Raw genomic sequence first — 21,425 nt, forward strand, 5'->3', positions numbered from 1 at the left:
TGCTCTGAAACTCTCCAGGAACATGCAGGGTTGGATTTTGTTCCTAGACTCTTCAGATAAGAATCTGAAATATGAACAACTCCACACTGCAATCTGATGGCTGTTAAGAATGTTTTTCCCCTGTGCTGTACACTTGGATGCTCAACACATACACTCAGGGGCACCCCATGTGAAGGAAGTCTCTGACCTTCCTCATCAAGACTGTGCAAAATTATGGATTGAAAAGTATCTAAAAATGTCAGTCCTAAATTTTTAACTTCTTCTCCTCTTGCTACTTTCACTGAATGCCTCCTGATTGTGCAAAAGCAGAATATTCAGGCGTCAATCTAAGTAGTTTGGGTGTTACGCTGACAATGTCTCTGGAGAGGGGAAGAGAAGAGAGGACAGATTTCCAATAGCTCAGACACTTCCCTGGAAGCAAAAGCTGCTACACAGAAAGGAGATAAATAAAGAGGGAAAGTAACACGCCAGAGAACTTTCACCAAGGTCATGTCAGGATGCTGAACCTCCCCATCTGCAGGGGAAGATTGAGATGCCTGCTCCACCACACATATCCACTCCCCTGTTGGCAACAACAGCCCTCATTAAACCAAACCGGTTCTAACCATGAAAGAAAGGACATTGGGAAGATGATATTAGCTAACAAATGCAAAAAGAAAACCCAACAGAGGCAGTTCTGGATGGGTGCCTTCTGCAGCAAAATACAGCCCCCACGGCAGGTGCAGAGAGCCCCTGGGAATGGGCAACACAGGCAAAAGGATGGACAGCTCTGCTCTGATCAACGGTAGCAGCTCCTGGCTCACAGCACAGAGGAGATTCCATACCCATTCACTCAGAGCAGAACAGGGATCCCATCAGGAACAGGACTTTGCTGCTGCACAGGGTGACCTACAGGTTGCAATTCCTCCTTGCTTTGCAATCAGGGCTGTGGACATGTGGCAGAACCCTGCAGGCAGACCCCACCAAGAAACAACGGCCCTACCCCCCAAACATTGTATCAGTTACTGCTGTGCCCTTAATAAGAGTGTTTCTTGCTCGTTTCAGCAATCTGAAAGACACGCTGGGCAAAATTTCAAGCTATGACAAAGTGATCTTATCACTTCTGTGCTGTTCTCGCTACACAAGCCCCTGATTCAGCAGCACGTAATAAAATCTTCATTTGCATGAAAAGCACTCTCTGATCACAAAGTCTTCTGTTCGACAGCCCTCTTCCCATCCACAGTGTAAAGATGCAAGCACCACTGTCATTTTGCCTGTGACTGAGGTGGAATATTTTATTTATGTTTTATTTGGAGAGGTTCTCAATGCTTTAATGCCATCTTTTTCTTAAAAAAAAACCAACCCAGTATTTTTGAATAAAACAAAAGCTGCACACATCCCAACTATTCAAGTACTGTGAAGTTCACTCAGTATGCTCACACCTGTATTTTTAATAACCGTGTCATGTGAAGGACATTTCATATCAGAACAAGGTGACCATGAACAGTTGTAAAATGCCTTTTGTATTCAACAAGTCCAGCCTTTTGCAGTTTGCCTTTAGAGTGCTCGGTGTCATGACACACAGCACTCAGAGGATGTATTTCAAAGGAAGGGAAGGTGTAGCCATGCAAAGAACAATGCACTGCCCACAACAAGATTAATCGCTGTCATGGGAAACCAATAAAACCAGTATCTTGTTATCTCTCTTTACAAAGGGACTGTTAAAGCTTAACTATATTAGGAAACTTTTTCCTTTGGACTAAACCATGAGCCTAATGTATGTGGGCATCCCACATGCCAGCATATGCCATTAATTGGCTCTCGCCTGACGCCGCAGGAGAAAGTCCAACGTTCCAGAGGCAGCGTGGAGCTTTCACACAGCCAGCCTGTGCCCTCTCCTGACTACAGCTCTCTCACCAAGGCCAGCCCCAGCTCCCTGTCCCGTGCCAGGCGACACCAGCTCCCATTCCCACCTGTTAACCGTGTCCCACGTACGCACCCCAACATCACACCCGGCTCCGAGCGAGCTCAGCCAAAGCAGAAATACCTTTCATCACGTCAGCAGTGCGGTCCCCATTTAGAAACGCTTTTCTTTCACGTTAATCCAGTGCCAAAACGTGGTGGTGTGGGCTGTGCTGATCCAGAAACGGTGCTAAGGATGCTGCTGCCTCCTGTCTATCACCGCACGCCTCATCTCGCGCATGGCCAGGCAGTGACGGCCCTGCGACAACAGGCACTTTAAATTGGGCAGCTCAGCAGCACATGTACACTGAATTTTTGAACAAGCTATTCTAAGCTGCTTTGCTAGCAATTTCTGGCCTGTGCAGTTTGAAAGCGCACGGTTCTGGCCCTCACAAAGAGCAGACCTGTAAATGACATCTTGAGGATTAAGCTGATTGAGATGCAATTTGCCTAGCAACCATTCATTAAGCAGAGTTCAGAAACAGGCCAGCAATCTATTCCACCTCCTTATCTGAGCAGTAAACAGATAACAGTCTCTACTGTGTCCTCTATGCTCCAGTTCAGACACATTGTAAACAGATTTTTCAGAAGTTTTAACTCCTACGGTAAATCTCTGAGAACAATCCTGCTCTCCAAACACGAGGGATTCGCCTTTACCAAGTGTTTTACAAGCGAGAAACAGCTCTGGAAAGGAGGGTAATGCAAATCAAATTGTGAATGCATTTGCAGTTCCTGTGCCTCCAATATTTTCTCACATCAAGCACTAAGAGCCCATCTCAGTCGTTAAAAAAAAAAAAAAGTTTAAAAAAAATCTTAATCACACAAGCATTTGGCATTGCTATTCTGATCACTGAAAAAACTCAATAAAAATCTTATTCCCTTCCTTCATCTTCTGCAAGGAATCGATTGACACTTCCAAAGTCTTTGATAAAGGCTCCCCCACTGCAGAGAAGAAAACAAAAGTCACGTCCTCCCTCCCATTAAGCATTTTTTCCTCATAAAATACGCAAGACAACGCAAACGTCATCAGTGGAAATCAAACCAGCTATTTCAGCTCGAAAATTTCAGCTGAAAAGATTAACCGAAATCATGATTTTGCATAATTGTTTCCCTGCAAGAAACATCTGATAATATCCCGTTCTGCTCCAAAATTAAACAACAAAGATTAGCAGGGATGTATTTAAGACTATATACCTGAATGGTTTGCCTTTGGTGTACAGTTCTTCTGGGAAATCACTGTGACATACAGCATGTTATTACAATTAAATATGCAAGAAAGAAGAATTAAACTGACTATGAATAATTAATACCCTACAATACTACTTCATAAGGGAAAGTCTGGCTGAATATTCCCGCAGATAAGATATACCCAAACACAAGGCACAGCAGAGCTGGCAGCTTTACTTTTATGATGGGGTTTAAAACACCAAGTAACTCTATGGCTGCTACTCAATTCTAGAGAAGGTGCCAGCCATCCAAGCCTTCTCCTGCTGGATTCCCATCCAGCTTCAGAAAAATGGGATAAATGCAACTGTTGCAATAGTTGCAGCACCGCTCATCTATGTCCCAGAGGTAACAGGCTTCCCAAACACTTTCCATTAAAAGGTATAAAGCAATTATCTGGCATCCCAGCAGGGACAATAAAGCAAATATGATGCAACAATTACTTGGGTGATAAGATCAGGCTAAGGTTGTGAGAAAAAACAATTAAAAAGGGTTGCAAGAGCTAAGGAATGCAGATCACTTTCCCAGAACCTCTCTTAAGGACAAAGATACCATCAGCTCCAAGAGTCGACCTTCCTGTTTCGAGTTTACTGTTCTGGAGGCTGCAGAACATCAACTGCAGCAAAGCTGAAAATGGCAATTAAAAATATGCTTTTTTTTTGCACAACATCACCCCTAAATTGCATATATTAGTAGTTACTGAAGTCCTTGTAAAATTGATGCCCAACTGTTGGCATTTTCCACCAGACTCCGGTCAGGTCAGCGCAGTGATAATTGACACAAATACATTTGTTGCACATTTTGAGCTGGAAATGCCCAGTTCCTCTCAGTTTATCCATGCATGGCACACCCAACACCCCTTCTGGAGAGAGAGATTTGAAATCCAACCAACATTTGTGATCACTGAGGTGGAACACGGCACTGCTACTGGAACTGCTGAAGGTGACAGCATCCCTCTGCTCCTAGCCCCAAACTGCTCCAGGAGGTTCTTGTTCCTGCAAGATCCAACATTCCAAAGCAAACACCAGCTGAGGGTCTTTCTGAGCACAGGCAAAGCCATGTTCGAAATATGCTGGCTTAATATTAATTTTCTATTAAAAATTAATAGGATTAAATGAAGCTTGCAAGCCTATGGGCACCAAGGCAGTTATTTTGCTGACGCACTCGTTGCCCAGAGGAGCAGGATGTGAGGGATGGGCTGCAGAGTTCCTGCAGGATCCATGTGGCTCCTGGAGGGAACAGGAGGCTCTTCCCCACACCTCAGAGGGATCCTGGGTTCCATCAGGGCTGTGTCACCCCATCGTTCTGTCCAGAAACTGGTGGGGAAGATGAAATCCTGATGAGATCCTGGTGAAAATCCTGCTGTCTTCCCACCAGAGATTCAGCCCTCTCTGGACACTGCCTCCATATCTCACCCATGTGCCCCTTTCCCACTTCCTAGAATGAATTCCACTGCCAACAAGAACCCTGCAAATATCCAGAGTTTACATAAGCTTAACCTTCAGTGCCTATTAATGTTAACGGAATAGGAAAAAATTAACCATGGGTGCAAGTAGAAAGACTGTATCTGCATTTCTAATTATACAGCAAAACACCCCACGTGGCAATATTTCCAAGCACCTTGCTGAGAATAAAATAGCCAATGGACTGAGGCTTCCATTTAGAGTGGTGGATGCAAGAGCAACCAGCACTGAGGCTGTCAGAGTTAAGGGATGAGGACACGAGATTTAAGGGAAATGAAGTGACATATGTGAATGATGATAACAAAAATGTTAATAATTAGAAAAACAGTCACCTTAAAAATTTAAAATTTCATGATCTCTCCTACTTTTTAATGGCTTAGCCTACTTTTTCCAACCTAATTTGCATGATCAAAATAGGCCTCCTGCCAGGAAGCATTAAAATGGCAGCCCCCCATTGAGACAAAACTCCCTTCACCATACGAGATTGAAGGACTAATAACTATTCCTAAAAACATTTTAAATCCATTAACGTTGTTTAGCAAACACTTATTTAGAATTAGTGCCGCTATCAGAATTTCATTGTGCTCTACTAAAGTGTTTTATAAAAGCCTTTGAGGGAAGAGCAGGTCCCTCCCAAACACCTGGGCCATCTCCAACCCTCTCCAAAAAGCTGAGCACCCTCACACCCTTACACGCTTTCCATTCCAAAACCCCAAAGCATCGTCCAAGATCAACCAGACAATTCCCAACAGCTCTGCAGAGTGCCGGGCTGGGCAGCTGGAAGAACCCTCCAAGATGCACAGAGCAGCCAGACCAGAGCACACCATCCCCACCGACCTCTACACTCAGCAAATAATTAATATACACCAAAAAAAAAACCCAAACAGGTAACAAAAATATAAACCTCAATATTACTGATGTACTGGAGATTTGGATTCTAGTAGAAATACATGGTGGTTTCTACAAATTTGTCCGAGCTGTGTGTTATCCTTTCAGTGCCATCTGCACAAAACCAGGGTTTTATCTGAGCACTGGATACTAAAATAAATCATTTTCTCCATATCTATGATCTTGTTGGAGACAGACGCCACAAACCTGAGAGCTGGCTAGTGCAGGCTTGTCTAGTCACAAATAAAATTACATCCACATCAATATGATTTATTTTTAATAAAAAAAATAAAGCAAACCAGGCTCTTCATATTGAAACAGGCTCAGCCAGCACCCTCCATGCCCACAGAAGATATCATGTACAGTGTGAAATTGTCAGAATAAAACTGAGATTTGCACTGTCATTTCCTCAAGTAAGAAACACCACTACCAAGAGACACATTTTAATTGCCACACATAATGAAAAGTACCTGCTCATTCTCCACTTGCTGTATTTATTGCTATTTAAATTCAGGACTACAAGTCTTGGCAGGATATTTTCTGGTGACTTCAGTTTTTTAGAGTGCCCGTACCCCAGCAGATTTTTAAGAGTGAATTTGGCTCTCCAGTACAACACTCATGACCCATGAATGAGGTTCTTGGGCTGCACTTCTCAAAGCACCTCGTCCTGAGCGTCCCCTGTGAGCAGGGACCTCGCAGTAATTAGCACAATCTGATACTGGAAACTCAACTAATTCTAACTTTGATCCCTCAGGACAGCACAGCCCATGATTTGAGAAACGTTTGTCCCAAAAGACCCTTTGTTTCTACCTTTCAAAGTCACCAAAGGCTGGTAAATAAATTATATTCTCCAAAAGCTTTGCAAATTCCTCTCCCCTGGCTGGATACATTCTCCAACCAGCAGCCACAGCTAAAGGTTTATACAGGATCACTGAAAACACCAAACCTGTTTTATTTTCAAATACAGAGTAACTTCTAACATCTGCAGTCACTGCTGTGAGATTGCAAAGGATTTTATTTGCCAAGTCAAGCTGTTGAAAGGACAGATTATAAAAAATAAACACTAACCATTTTTAGATCTAACTTTCCCCCACAGACTGCGTTTTATGCCCTTTCACTGGAAATGTTACATCAGAATAAAATCAGATTTAATTGGCTCTTAAATAACTGAACAGCCACTTTAATTTTATTTCAATAGCAATAATTCATAAATCAAGCAGCTGAAATCCTAGCATGGAGTGACAAGTAAATAGAGCAGAACACAGTGAAGGAGAGCACGAACACCACATGGTGAAAGGTGATTTTTCTCAAACTTCACATGTCACCATTTTATGGACATCACAAAGGTACCACCACATAAATACTCAGATCTCAAACCTGTCAGTTCATCAGCAGTAACTGCTTAACAAAGACAAGTGGGGGATGATCCCTGCCCAACTGGAACTGCTCGGCTGGGATTTTAGCCATGGATGCAATTTCCCTCATGCACACTAGATGGAAGTATGGAAAAATCTTAATTCTTTCCTGTCTCAACTTAAATTCAAGTGGTTGAGATGTTATGTTGGACTGTCACATTCTGAGAAGAATTTTTTTTTGTTCTTCATCAGCAACTTCACTCATTGATAAGCTCTAAGTAAAAAGATGCCCTGAAATATTAAACTAAGCAGTTTTGGACATTAATGGTAAACATAAGAGAATATACAGCAGGAATACTAAATATATTATTCAGGCTAATTTTTAAAGAACACACATTCAATTTCTACAGTATACGAATAAGAATCACTAATGAGATCCTTCAGAGACAATGAAGTTACATTTTTTAAATGTCCAGCTTATTATAAGAAACACCACTTTGTCACTGAATAGAAACAGGGAACAGAAAAGGTATAAAAGGATTCATAAATGCTGCTGCAGTTTTGACTGGAAAAAATCCCCAGCAGATTTGTAGAATATAGTGGGAGAGGCACAGGGAAATAGAGAACCTGAAGTCTTGCAGAACAAGCAGATCAGAGAGCAGCAAACCTGAATGGGATTAAATTACACACAAATCTCCTGGAAACAATCTTAAAAGTGACTTGTTCCAAAACAATCCATTTCTAAATTTAAACACTAAAGAGTTCACGGACACAAAAACTAAATCAGGCAGTGGTGTGACCAGGAAAAGGTGCTGGAAGAGCTGTTTTCCTTCCCCTACTCTGGCTTTTTCATATATTGATTTTCCTCCACACTCATTCACAAATGCTCAGCAGAGCTGTGAACAATTTGAAGTCAAGGGATGCACGAATTACCAGCTCCAGGAACACACCACCCATTCCAGGCAAAAGCTGAGGGCTTTGCTGTAGTTGAAGAAAATAAAAACCAACCCTGAATCAGAACACATTGATGAGCTGGAAGTGAAGGGCAGGCAAATCCCCAATTTTCCCTGTCCACAACAAAGGCAAAGCACATGACATTGCTCCAGCTTAGAAGACAACAAATTAAGAAAACCAGTGCCAGAACAGAAGGATGAATGAAGAACAATGCTGGATAAAAGAATATAAAGTAGTCATGAAGGGCTCCCTTTTCCAGATGTTAAGAAGACAAGCTGTTTTTCATTCCAGGTTTAAAAAAAGATAAGCAGAGGAGGAAGTTTACTCCGGAGAGTGGGAGCATCTGCATAATTTTTTGAAAAAGGTTCATACAAAGATTTCCTTCCAACAGAATTTAAACTAGATCTATACATATATACATAGATATATGTGGTATTGGCTCAAGACAGTCACCTTACAGTATTTTTGAAGTGTTTTCCATGCAGCAACTGTCTACAGAGAGGAACAAAATGAGTGGCAAGGGACAGCCACAGGAAAGGGCAGGACTGTGAGACACACATCCTCCAACATGCACACTCCAAGTTTAACAACATGAAGGCAAGGAGAGGGACAGCAGGACAGCAGGATACAGCAAAGGATATGCTGGGGCCAGGAAATGAGAAAATAGTCCACAGTGCTCAACAATGACTTATGGGAGCTTTTTTTTTTTTTTGCATGTGTGGCTCCCACCTTAGCCAGGCCAGGGAGATTGTCCCAGTATGAGGAGGGAAATTACAGAGAAACTGGATGCTAGATCACTCTGCAGAGCAGAGCACGGCGTTTCACCTATTTCCATTGCTCTCGCGTGGTTCCCAAATTAGAAACAATCAGAACCCTGCTGGAAACAATATATGGCACCTTAATTGGGTTGGCTGCACCACAGACGTCAGCAATGTATCACTTAGTGGATCATTTTCTGACTGCTTTTTTTTTTTTTCTTTAAAACTAAAAATAGCTGCACTTTCATGGTTCACCTTTTCTACATCACCTTTACTACAGACATCGTAAGAAATTCAATATTAGCACTCATTGCCCACTGAAGATCCTACAGGACCCACACCTGCTGCAAGCAGGATCTGTCACCTAAATCAGTAGAATTTACTTAAAGGTTTGTCTCAGACGTGTTATTTTTACAGAGAACCTGTTTTCTAAAATGCTTCCCCCTAGTACACCCATCAATGCATCTATTTAAAAGCCTGGAACAGTTCACTTATCTCTAAATAAATCAGCAACCCAGTGCTCCACACATTCCAAGCACTCCAGAATCCCTGCACGGGACTTGGGAACTCACAAGAAAAATCTTTCCCAGTTTTCATCTCCCAGTGTTACACCCCCACTATTCCCGACCAAATCCACACTGCAGCCAAACTGCATTCCTGAGAAATTATTCCAAGAATGAAATATCACCGTTTTCCCCATAAACCCTGGAAACTTGGACTAATCCTCACACACAGCATAAACAAGTTAAGCAATGGGAATACATAAACCAAGAATAATTCTGAAGCACAATGGGGGAATAATTATAGCAAACACAGAACAAATAGAAAATGAGTGGGGAGGTGTGGAGAGACACCCAGACAGAACGTGCTGAAATAAGGAAAAGAGACCTACAGGGTCTATGAGGCTGGATCAGCCATAAGCTACAGCTGCTGGCTTTTTAAGTGTTCATTTAAATCAAATTACTAAAAACATAGGAACCAGCAGTAGATGAACACAGAGGTCTCTGTCAGCTCCTCCAAGCTATGCCCTGCCTGGACAGTAAAATCAGCTTTTGAAAGATTACAACCCCTTGGAAAAATATCTTTGGGTAAAGTTCAGAACAACTTTTCTGGATGTCAGCCAGCAGAATGCCTGTTCAGGAGCTCTGTTCCTCAATCAGTGTTTAGAAAGCTTTTTCTTTCTTCAAAGTAGAAAGATTAATAATGTGACAAACCCATTTTAGCATTCACAGTCAAAGTAACAATCTGTAATTAAAAGAAAAAATTGCTCCAAGATCTGTGTGGTAAAAGATTTCAACACGAGTCACAAAATACAATGGGAAAATGCGAATGTGGCATACCACACAAGGAATAAAAAATTCAATTACTCACTTCACTTCCTAGTTTGAGAACGTTTTAAATTGCTTAAACATCTCGAATGCTGAAAATTGGAAAGGGTGGGGTGATAGACTCATTACAGACGCAGAAAATTGTGAAACCTTTACTCATCCTCAGGGGCATCTCACCCCCAAAGCAGCCTCTGAAGAGTGAGTACACTACTACACAACAGAGTGACCTGTTACTCACCTGCTGGGTGTAGCATTTCAGTGAACTACATGTTCTTAAAGCAATTATTTAAAAGTGCTGATCATCTGTTAAATAACTCAAACAAATCAGGCTGTGGCTACGTCCTGGGTGGTGTATTTAGCAACTCCATAAATCCCAGAATCCTAAAAGTCGCTTCATAAATCTGTGACTCTCCTCACTGTTGCCTCACCAAAGATGAGTGAGCCAGGAATATACAGGATATAAAAGGTTTGGGTGATGGAGGTTTTTGGGGTGAGGCCAGCCAGGGCAAAACTTTCTCTTTCCTCCTCTCCCCATCTCTGTGTGCTGGCCAGTAACAAGTCATGGTCAAAAATGAAGAAGAGTAAAAATGAATGGACAAGCCAATGTGAAAAAGTAAAATATTGCACTGGAAGCACTGATAAAAGTTTCTATCCCACATCCAGGCACCTCAGCAAGTGCAGCACAGGACACAAGCTGAGGCTCCTGCACATTGTATGAGCTTCTGGGAAATAGAGATAGATACTTCAGTCCTTGACAAAAATCCTTACTTCTCTTGATCTGGCAACAATTCCCAGAAGCAAGCATAGATACAAAAGCTTATCTATCAGAGGACAACTTGAAACAAATACAAATAAGGCTTAAATGAAGGCAAATATCCAAGCTGCAGAGAACACAACGGTTCCTTAATTTCACATTTGGAGAAAAAACAATACTATGTGGACATTCTCCAACATATTTTTAATGCTATTAACAGAAATAGCACCCCAGGCTGTGCTCAAGCTGAAAACGTGTGAAACTGTTTGCAATGTGAAGTGAAAGGGGGATCAAAAATACCATCTTATTAAATGGCATTTATTTGGTGCTAAGTGAATTATTTATTCAATTGAGAAGTTCACAAAATGACAGGGGGGTAAATGCAAGCGAGGTCACTACTTCATGTCAGTATCAAAGCTGATCCTTAACAGAATTTAAGCACCTGCTTTTTCTTTTATCTCAGCACAAAATGAGATTTCTTTTTTTTTTTTTACACTTCAAAAGCCATGTAACACAACAGAATATATGCCAAGCATGCAAAAACAGAGCATGCCAGCATCTTTCAGCAATCAGCTTTCCCTTGTCATCCATTATGTCAGATTTATCTATTTTTGCTTAATTCTTGCTCCAGCAATATGCATCCTTCCTCTCCCCAGACTATCAGGCTGGTTGGGCTGGAATTCAATACAGCTTCTTAAAATAGTTGAGAAATATTGAAAATATTTGAAGCGATGCCTGCGAATTACAGCCAATTCATCAACTCCTCTTCCAGCTCCTGCTCGACCTGTGCTCCCCCAGACAAGGGGCAATTCTCATTTCTTCACCTCAGAAATTCTACCCAGTGTAAACATCATCTGGAAAACAAATAGCCTTTCTTTTATGGAAGCATTTCTCCATGAAAGCTTAGATCCTCTGTTAATTGCAAACCTTACCCTCTGACTCTTACTCGCTTTTGATCCAAACATTCCTCTGCTGAAAATTAATAGTGAATGCTTTAAGCTTGCTTTCTGTTATCACTGCTTTTCCTCTCCAAGTTTCCAGACCCTCTGGACTGGCTTTACAGGACACCAGACCCCCCTAAAAGCTCTTCCTGAATCCCTCACTCTGCTGCTGGCTGCAAAACTCTGCTCTCCCCACCTCCAACACCTGTAAGACCCTTGAACAGCATCTTTCCCCACTGCTTTATGCACCCACCTCAATGAACAGACTCTAACGAGTTCAAATTCTTAAAAAGCCCTGATCAGAAATAAAGAGGCTGAAAGGAAAACGCAACTCTCATCACTCTACTCCCTCACTGCCTGTGGAGCACAGAATTTTCTCAGCCGGCTGCTGAATCAGACAAAGTTTCCACAGTGCACACACACACACACACAGTCACAAAGCCCCAACACGTCCAGGAGGATTTATTCCATCAGAAAGTCACCACCATTGCTCCAGCACAAATGACATCACTTAGGAACCCAACCTTATCTCCTGAGAGCTCCCAGCTCCCTCCTCTCCCGCAGCAACAAAGAACCGGGTTTGTGCAATAAGGAGGAAAAAAAGTATTGCTGCAAAAAAGTTTTCCAGAAAAACTTGTATTTTCTTGAGAACGCGACTAGGGAAAAATAAAGGACTGTAGGAAGAAGCGAGTAGAACAAATTCTGGTTGAACTAATCAACCTGCATCTGTGATTTATCCTAAACTTGTACCTAGAGCTACCAGGGGAGGGTGAGTGACGTCTGTGAGCCCTCGCAGGTGTTGGTCGGGGAGGTTCACACGCTGCAGAACCAAAACCATCTCAGCACTTTGCTGCACGAGTGCGCTGAGAACTGGAGTCCAGCTCTGCAGTTTTCTTCTTCTTCTTCTCCTTCTTCAGACACTTGAAAATGGGTTGGTGGGGAATAAAAACGGCGGATGATTTACTGGCGATACCTGTTCCCTGCCCGCGGCAAGGATGGGCTTGGAGGTCCCTTCCAGCCCAAACCAGCCCGCGAGCCTCCCGCAAAAAGAGACTTTTCTTGGGAAAGAATCACACAAAGGATGTGCTCGCACTGCGACCGCAATCCCCCCTTCCCCCTGACGGCACTTCTGTCGCGATAGCTGCCGCACTATCGCGATCCCGGCCGTGTGCGCGGTACCGGGGACAGGTAACGAGGGCGCCGGGGCTACCGGGGGCCTGGGAGCTCCGCGCTGAGCGGGGGAGACCCCGGCGAGGCGGGCTGGGAGAGAGTGTCGCGACAGGCGGCGTGTGTCGCGACAGGGGGCGGGTCGGCACACCGGTGCTGCCTCAGCGGCCGGGGGGAGGGGACACCCGGGAAGGACAATGGGGGGGTATGAACCGCGGCGGTCCCGCCGCGCTGCGAGCGGGACTGGGAGGATGACGGCGAGGAGGTGACGGTGGGGCCGCGCCCCCGCTCCCGCCGTGTGCCGCACTTACTCTCGGTGCCCCTGCCCGGGCCTCATGGCGCCGCCGCCGCTGTGCCCGCCCGGCCCCGCCGCCGCCGCCGCCGCCCGCCCCGGCCGTGCTGGCTGCGCAGCCGCCCCGCGCACGCGCGGCCCGCGCGCCGCCCGCCCCGCCCCGCGCACGCGCGGCCCCGCGGCCACGGGAGCGGGGAGGGGGGGGGGGAAAGGGGGGGCAGCGCCGCGCCGCCCCCTGCCGGTAACCGGGGGTACTGCAGAGAACAGCGGGGACACGGGGGACATTGGGGGGACATTGGGGAGACACGGCGGGGACACGGCGGGGACACACTGGGGGACATTGGGGGGTATGAAGGAGGGACAGGACAGGGACATACTGGGGGACATTGAGGGACATTGGGGGGCTATGAGGGAGAGACACAGCGGGGACACACTGGGGGACATTGGGGGGACACGGTGGGGACACTGGGGGGACATTGGGGAACACTGGGGGGCATGAGGGAAGGGACATGGCGGGGACACACTGGGGGACATTGGGGGAGCACAAGGAGGACATGAAGGGGACATGTGGGGAACAGGGAGGGACACGGTGGAGACAGGGAGGACATGGGGTCATGGCAGAGGCACAGGGAGGACATGAAGGAACATGGCAGGGAGGGGACAGGGAGATGCAGGTGGGTCAGGAAGGGGACACAGAGGTGGCTCTGCCACAGCTCCGGTGCTGCCCACACTGAGGTCCCAACAGACGCCCCACAGCTGGGGTCAGTCCTTGGGGAAGCTTTTCCCCCACAGGGAAGTGAGGATTTCGCCCCCTGTGATGGGCTTGCAGTGGGATAATTAACCTAATTCTCAAAGCTCGTTAAGGAGCTGCAGGTCAGGAAGGTGAGACACTCAACCCTTGCCATGCCAAGAGTATTTCCAGTGTCCCCACTGTTGCTGTGGGCACTCAGCTCCATCCCTGGAAGCAGCCTGGGATGAAGCTCTGGGGCAGCACAGGGTGACCCTGACATGGCCACACAGACACAAGGGACAGCTTCCCCTTGTGCCCCATCCCACGAGACCCCTCCAACCCTGCCTACCCAGCTCTTCCCCCCCACAAGGTACAACCCTCACAAGTCACAGGTCAGCAAACGGGATCTAAGCTCAGCTGGGAAGGAGGAATGACATCAAAGTGCTCTGGTTTGAGCTGGAATGAAACAGAGGGAAGGTGGTGGCTGTGAGGTCAGGCTGCCAGGGAGGAATAAAGGAGAGAACAACCACTTGTGCTGGGACCTCATTTTATTGCAAGGGAAATACAAAAGTTGGACAGCAGCATTCAAGGGACCACAGGAGCCCCTGCTCCTGGGGAACAAGGACAGACACTCTGTGCAGGTTTCCCAACCCAGTTTTCAGCTGATCTCACATTCCAGATAGAGCTCTTCAGCAGAAGGGTAAAACATCTCTTTCACAGTGCACCAGAAAGGGACAAGGGGCTGAGCAGGTTTGGGTTTCAGACCCTTCCCAATCTCTTCCCTGCTGGGATGTTAATTTATAACTGGATTACCTGGATTTCTGGCAGGAAGGTACCCAGTGCTCCAAACACCTGACAAAGGGACAAAACAAGCCCCAAACACCAGGCCCAGGCACACACATGTGTGCCAGGTGCTCTCTGTTGCACCTGAGCTGCAGAACCTGCTGCTCTTCCCACTTTGGGGTTTTCTTTAGCTGCAACAGCTGCTGTGTTTGTATCTGTGAGCCGGTGCAAAGAGTGAGGACTTGGAAGTAAGTGATACAATAAACTACTTGAACTCCTAAAGAGTGGGTCCATGCTGGCTCATCATGACAGACAAGCCAGTCAGGCATTACAGATGTTCCAGCTGCCAGTAAACCCCTAAAACCAACTCCCTGCACCCACCAGCTTCAACAGGGCAGGGAGAAAAGTCAACACAAGACCACCAGCTGGTATAGGTCCTCATCCTCCTCTGTGACCACGATTCAGCCTTCAGAAGGGATTACAAACATGTGCTGATAATCCTTCACTGCCACCCTTTGTTTGCTACAAGGCAGGAGATGCTCCTGAACTCCCACGTACAAACACCTGAGAGCAAGGACATGAGACACAGCCCAAAAGAAATGGGGGGCAGCTCTGGAAATGCAGTACCAGAATCATGGGTGCAGCAGATTCTCCAGTATCTGTCCCCCAGCTAGATGCCATAGAAGCTCTGGAGATTTTATTTCAGTTTGGGCTGTTTCCCCAAATAATAACACATTCCACTTCAGCCCATGGTAGTGACTGAATCATCCTCTATTTCTGGATCCAACAAAGGTGCCAGGATTCCCCCAGGACTGGTTTCTCCACATGATCAGAGAGTTCAAGGGCTGTTAAAGCACACCAAGTGCTCAACCCTTCACCTCCACCTTGAGCTTCAGGCAGACCTCACACAGGAAAGCGTTCATCAGGTCCTGGCCAGCCTCCTGAGCAATCCTGCTGATGACCCTTCCTCCTCTTCCAATCAACATCCTCTGTGTTAAAACCCAGAGAGAACATCATCAAACTCACCCAGGACAACGGTGCAGCCACAGAAGCAATGAGGGAAATTCCAGCATTAAACCATGAGGCAACACAGTTGCCAGTACTGGGTACATGGCTCTTCCAAAAGGAGAGGGAGAGGGGAGCACAGCAAGGATGGACTTGGGGAACCTCCCTTTACCCTCCCCAGCATCCCATCTTCCTTCCTTGACTCACCTTGTGAGACTCCCTTGGCACCAGGAGGCTCTGCACGATGAGGAGCTCCCCACATTCTCCTTCCTCCCACACATGTGTCACCTGCCACAGCAATGGAGCACTCAGCAATCCTGGAAAACCCTCAGGAACCCCCAGCACCCCTCCCTTGGACACTCCAGCACACAAGGGTGGGCCCTTCACACACAGAAAGGGTCTTAGCACACCTGAGGTGCAAGTACTGAGTCACCCCACGGGGCCTGGCAGATCCCAGAGATCCAAACAAAGGGATTCTCATCACACAGCCCAAAATTCCCAACGAAACAGCTCAGGGCTGAGTCTGCCTGGGCACATTCCCACCTGAGTCACTCCATAAGGCACTTCCAGGGGCAGGTACTCCAGGAGCTTCTCCCTGATGATGTTATCACAGATCTCCTGAGGTGACTGGCTGGTCAGGACGTCGCTGTGGAATTCCCAAGGGCCTGGCTTGGCTTGCATCAGGAGGTACCTCTGTGGGCACAGCACACCCGTGTCACCCACACAGTGCCACCACCCCTGTGCTCCTCCTGCAGGGAGGGCACTGCTGCTGGCCTGGCACTGGGGCAGTGGTTTGGTGTGCTGGGCAGGGGCAGGAGAAAGGGAAGCTGTGACAGCTCTCCCTAGGGCTGTGTGTGTCACACAGAAGCCCTGGAGCTGACAGACAGCACTGGGTGGATTCCCTGTTGTTCCAAGCTGCTGTTGGGAGAGCCCCAGGTGAAAGTCTTGTACAGAAAACTCTGCAGGTGCAGCAGGGACACACCCCACGTTGACACATGACTTTTCCCCCCCATCAGGCCAGGAAGAGAAGCTGAGGCTCTGCATGAAGTGCTGGGCTCCCACCCCAGTCCCCAGGGGTGACACAAGTTCAGCCTGGAGTTACCTTGAGCGTATCCACCTCCTCCCCACGCAGAGCTGCCAGCATGAAGATCTCCTGGAAGTGTGGCCAGCCTTTCATGTCCTTTAGATCTTTGGCTCCATGGTGCTCTGGCCCTTCCCCTGTGCCAGCACCCCCAGCATCACTGCTCTTGTCCAAACCAGAGCCTTCCTGGGCCTGATTCTTCTCCTGCCCAAAGGGAGACCCTGGGACTTTGCTTTCAGGTGGAGAAGCATGAGTGGGATGAAGGGGAAGCTTTACTGAAGAACGGGAATCCTGTTTGGGTGAAGATTTCACTTCCAGTTTCCTTCCATTTACAATTCCCTCTGTCAGGTCAGTTGCTATTTCCAGCAGGAGAAATTTCTTCTTTAGTACATCCACCTGAAGGCAGAGAGAGAGAGAGATGTCAGGATTTATCCTAAATGAGGAGGGCAGCTGGGCCCTGGGTCTGAAGGAGCCAGAGGAAACCAGCCAGGGAAGCAGCTGCTGCAGGACAGGACAGTTTTGTGAGCAGAGGCCAAAACTGGCACAGTTTTGTGCCAGCACACTTTGCCCAAGCACTGAGAACCTGTCAGCCCTGCTGAGATCCTCCCTGGCTCACCTGGCTCCTCTTCCCAGATGGATTTAAACCCCAGACAGCAGCACAAATTCAGGGGTGCTTGTGCATGCAATGGGAACACACACCCCTCAATACTCTGGAGTGTCCTTTAACACACCAGGGACCCAAAAACCCATCAGTGCTGAGGCCAGGTGGTGCCTGAAGAAGAGCAAGCAGGATTTACCTTGTTCAGGACCAGCACACTGGGGATGTGGGGGAACTGAGACAGGCACCTGAGCACCTCCTTGCTCAGAGAGTTCCTTGTCCAATGATCTGACACATCCACCAGAACCAGGACTGACAGGAAAGAGGGAGGGGAAAAGGATGAATCCACATTTTCCAGAATGTTCACTTGCAGCTTTACAGTCTATGGTCACTCCCCTCTTCAGGAGGGGCACAAAAAGAAGGATTTTATTGAAAACACTAAAAATGCAGCTTACCCATGCCACCCTAATGACATCACACGTGCTAAATCTCAACATCCAAGCCCAATTATTAACCCAAAGTGCCTCCCCTTGGCACCAGACACTTCTTATCCCCTCCTCAGCTCAATATTCCAGATCTTTTCTCTGCCCTCCCTTCCTTGTTCACACTCCCTGGGCTGCCAGCAAACACCCAGATACCACAGCTGGGAACTTGTGTGGCACAAAAGGATTTGGTTTGATCCAAAAAAAGAGTTGAAAACCCACCTAAATCTGCATGTTTCATGCTGTCCCACGGGTCTGTCAGCATGGCTTCATCTAAATTATGCCTGAGAGACAAATACAAATGAATAAACCAAACGCATTTCATTATAATCGTGTTCCTCTCTCTCAAACTAGGGGGAAACCAATGTTTTTCCTCATTCCAGCTGCCACAAAGCTGCTTTAGGGGTTGTGATATCCCTTGTCATGTGCAGATACACAGAACCACACACAAAAAGGCTCAAGGGACATCACAGGCTCTGTGTGCTACTGAAATGCCAACAAAAAATTATTGGAAAGCAAAATCAGGCTAAAAGATGCATTCAGCTCACTTCTGTTTTACAAACTTTGCACACTGAAAATCACATTCCTGTTTTATTACTCTTGCTAGGCAGCACACACCCCCCTCCCCACGCCAGTGGTGATACCTCTTGGCTTTTAAGGGATTTGTGAGGCCAGGTGTGTCCAGAATGATCTAGGAAAAGGAAAAACAAACGTTTCAAGTTTGCCAGCAGTGAGAGCTCAGGGGAAAACCCCATCTTTGAGCAGTGAGAGGTGACACCAGGGGACACAGATGAGCAAATGCTGCCCTTGGTCCCCAGGACTCACCAGCTGCGTGTCCTCGTGCGTGACGACGCCCCGGGCCTTGCAGCGGGTGGTGTGCACCTTCTTGGAGACTGGGAAAACCTGCAGGAAATCAATTAAACACGTTACATTACCAGGACACACAAAAAAAAAACAGAAAACAGCCTGAGCTGCCCCCTCCAGCTTCACCTTCCTGCCCAGGAGCTGGTTGCAGAGCGTGGATTTGCCGGCGTTGGGAGCGCCGATGATGGCGATCCTCAGCACCCTGGGCTGCGCGGGCTGGTCGGGCCGATGCTCCAGGAGGCGTTTCTGCTCCTCTGCCGGGGAAAGGAGGAGCTTGGATGCTGCCAAACCCTCGGGGGGTCAGGGCAGCCCTGGGGCGGGGCGGCAGCCGCCACCACTCACCTTTGTCACCACTCAGCTTTGTCACCACTCACCTTTGTCACCACTCAGCTTTGTCACCACTCACCTTTGTCACCACTCACCTTTGTCGGTGGCCACAGGCGGCGGGTGCTGGCCCAGAGCGGCGGGCGGGGCCTCGGCGGGGATGCCCAGGAGGCTGCCCAGGGCTGAGCTGCTCCCGTTCCAGCGGCTGGGAACGCTCAGGATCCTCCCCAGCGCCGAGCTGTTCCCGCTGCACCGGCTGGGAATGCTCGGGATCCCACAGAGCGCCGAGCTGCTCCCGTTCCAGCGGCTCCCCGTGAGGCGAGCTGGAAGAGAACACCGAATTTACCAAGAACGTCCCTAAAACACACCAACCTCGTGTGGGCCTCCCCCCCTCCACACGCAGCGTCCGGGCAGCGCTCACCCCACCACAAGGCCTCTCGGCGGCCCGCCCGCCACTTCCCGCATCCAGCCGCCCCCAGAGTACCCCCGCGGTCCCAGCGCACCTGCTCGCGGCCGGAGCGGCCCCTGCCGCGGCGGCACCGGCGGCCCTGAGCGCGGCCCGGGCGGCTGCCGCGGCCATGGGAGTCGCCATGTTGGCGCGCCGCGGGCACGCCGGGAAGGCGAGCGGTGCCCGCGCCCATTGGCGAACAGCGCGGGGGCACAGAGAGCGCGAGCGCGGGGCCAGAGCGCCGCGGGGCCGCGGGGAATTGTGGGATGGAAACGGCCGAGAGCCGGCGGCGCCGGGCGGGGCGGGGCCGCGGGAGCGCCCCCTGCCGGCGGCACCGGGGGGTGCGGGGGGCAGCACCGCGGGGTCACAGCGCAAGCGGGGTCACCGGTGTCCCCCAATGTCACCGGGGTCACCAGTGTCACCAGTACCCCCCCAGTGTCACCGGTGCCCCCCCAGTGTCACAAGTGCCCTCCCAGTGTCATCAGAGGCCCCCCAGTGTCGCCGGTGCTCCCGGTGTCACCGGGGTCACCAGCGCCCTCCCAGTGTCCCCCCAGTGCCCTCCCGGTGCTCCCGGTGACCCCAGTGCCCAGTTCCGCCAGGCCCGGAGCCCCCAGGGGTTGTGGTGAGGAAGGAGAGTGGTGCCACGGTTCTGGAACTCAAATCTTTATTGTCCTGTGCCCGTCCCCAGGGCTTCCTCTATCACTGTGTCCTTACCATTCCATCCCGTGTCATCCCCATCCCATCCCATCCCGTGCCATCCCGTGCCATCCCGTGCCATTCCCGTGCCATCCCGTGCCATCCCGTGCCATTCCCGTGCCATCCCGTGCCATTCCCGTGCCATCCCGTGCCATCCCGTGCCATCCCGGGCCATCCCGTGCCATTCCCGTGCCATCCCGTGCCATCCCGTGTCATTCCCGTGCCATCCCGTGCCATTCCCGTGCCATCCCGTGCCGTGCCGCGTTGCCGGCCGTCGGCAGAACCGTTACCATTACTAAACTCAGTAATGGTAACGGTTTCCCCGCCGGCCGTGGGTGCCCGGCTGAGTCGGGATCCTCTCCCCGCCCAGCCCGGGATGTCCCCCCAGCCCGTGCCGCTCATCCCCGGTGTCCCGGGCGTGTCCCGGCGGTGGCAGTGGCGGGAGGAGGTCGGTGCAGCCCGGGGAGTACATCATCTATACTGTAGTGTCTCATAGCCAACTTACAGTATACGATGATATCCTGCCCGGGACAGCGCGGGGAGCAGAGCAGAGCCTGCAGGGGACACACAGCCTGGTCAGGGAACTCATTGTCACCCCGGTGTCACCCTCACCCAGCCCTGTCCCCACGGTCCTGTCCCTTCCTGCCCCAGCACCTCCCCACCTGCTCCTCATCCCTCCCAATTCCACCACCCCAGAGCAGGACAGAGGTTCTCAGGGCTTCCCAACCCAGGTGTCCCCCCAATCCCTCCTCGTCACCCCATTCCCACCACCCTGGAGAGGAGCAGAGGTTCCCAATTGTACCCTCACCCCAAGAGCCCCCTACCCCATCTTTGCCCCCCCAGTCCTGCTGCCCCAGAGTGGGACTGAGGGCTCCCAATTGCCTCCCCACCACAGCACCCCCCTAACCCCTCCTTTTATCCCATAACCCCATCTCAGAGCAGGACAGCAGCTCCCAAACCCCACCTTTGTCCCCCCAATCCCACCTCCCTGAGCAGGACAGGAGTTCCCAAACCCCACCTTTGTCCCCCCAATCCCACCTCCCTGAGCAGGACAGGAGTTCCCAAACCCCACCTTTGTCCCCACAATCCCACCTCCCTGGGCAGGACAAGGGGTTCCCAGGTGGTGGCACCTACCTGTGGGGTGGCACTGGGGCTTTGTGGGGTGCTGGGTCTGCACCCGCCTTATAAAACCTGCTCTGCCTCATCTGCATATCTCACATCTGCACGGCACAGCTGGATGGGGCCCTTAACCCCTTCATGCCCAGGGGGGCACCGCCCCGAGCAGCTCCCCACATCCAGCCTGGCATTGTCCATGGGGGGATTTGGGGATTTGGGGCTTGCAAGGGGCC

General features: G+C 49.3%; 2 protein-coding genes across 6 annotated transcripts in view; both read right to left on the reverse strand.

Annotated features, from left to right (window-relative positions):
• The window catches only part of FAM222B (family with sequence similarity 222 member B), a 36,230-nt gene extending 23,086 nt beyond the window's left edge, over window positions 1-13,144 (reverse strand). Inside the window, exon 1 of one of the 5 annotated variants that reach the window (XM_030962604.1) lies at window positions 13,085-13,144. Coding sequence is in view for 2 of the 5 variants with exons in the window: in XM_030962603.1 (XP_030818463.1) it covers window positions 12,357-12,444 (88 nt within the window). In the remaining 3 variants the exon portion in view is untranslated. Of the gene's footprint in view, window positions 1-2,026; window positions 3,003-12,356; window positions 12,973-13,084 lie in introns of those variants that run through there. The other 4 variants (XM_030962608.1, XM_030962603.1, XM_030962606.1 and 1 more) reach the window with 4 other exon arrangements.
• Window positions 13,145-14,333: 1,189 nt separating this feature from the next.
• Window positions 14,334-19,524, reverse strand: ERAL1 (Era like 12S mitochondrial rRNA chaperone 1). The gene is made up of 11 exons (XM_030962618.1): window positions 19,436-19,524; window positions 19,031-19,197; window positions 18,735-18,862; window positions 18,570-18,647; window positions 18,389-18,435; window positions 17,967-18,028; window positions 17,462-17,574; window positions 16,686-17,060; window positions 16,127-16,276; window positions 15,791-15,871; window positions 14,334-15,567 (listed from the first exon to the last, which is right to left on the reverse strand). Exons 1-11 carry the CDS (start codon window positions 19,522-19,524, stop codon window positions 15,445-15,447), a joined length of 1,413 nt encoding a protein of 470 aa, XP_030818478.1. The 3' UTR covers window positions 14,334-15,444.
• Between the last annotated feature and the right edge of the window lie 1,901 nt (window positions 19,525-21,425).

This window comes from Camarhynchus parvulus, chromosome 19 (genome assembly GCF_901933205.1).
Source record: "Camarhynchus parvulus chromosome 19, STF_HiC, whole genome shotgun sequence".
NCBI lineage: Eukaryota > Metazoa > Chordata > Aves > Passeriformes > Thraupidae > Camarhynchus > Camarhynchus parvulus.

Excerpts from the sequence above, each read along its gene's own strand:
- ERAL1 (XM_030962618.1), bottom strand. The coding sequence starts at position 19,524 with ATGGCGACTCCCATGGCCGCGGCAGCCGCCCGGGCCGCGCTCAGGGCC. Across the intron at positions 17,575-17,966 it reads CATGAAACATGCAGATTTAG|TCCTGGTTCTGGTGGATGTG; the intron begins GTGGGTTTTCAA and ends CTTTCCTGTCAG. Across the intron at positions 15,568-15,790 it reads TGCCAAGGGAGTCTCACAAG|AGGATGTTGATTGGAAGAGG; the intron begins GTGAGTCAAGGA and ends GTTTTAACACAG.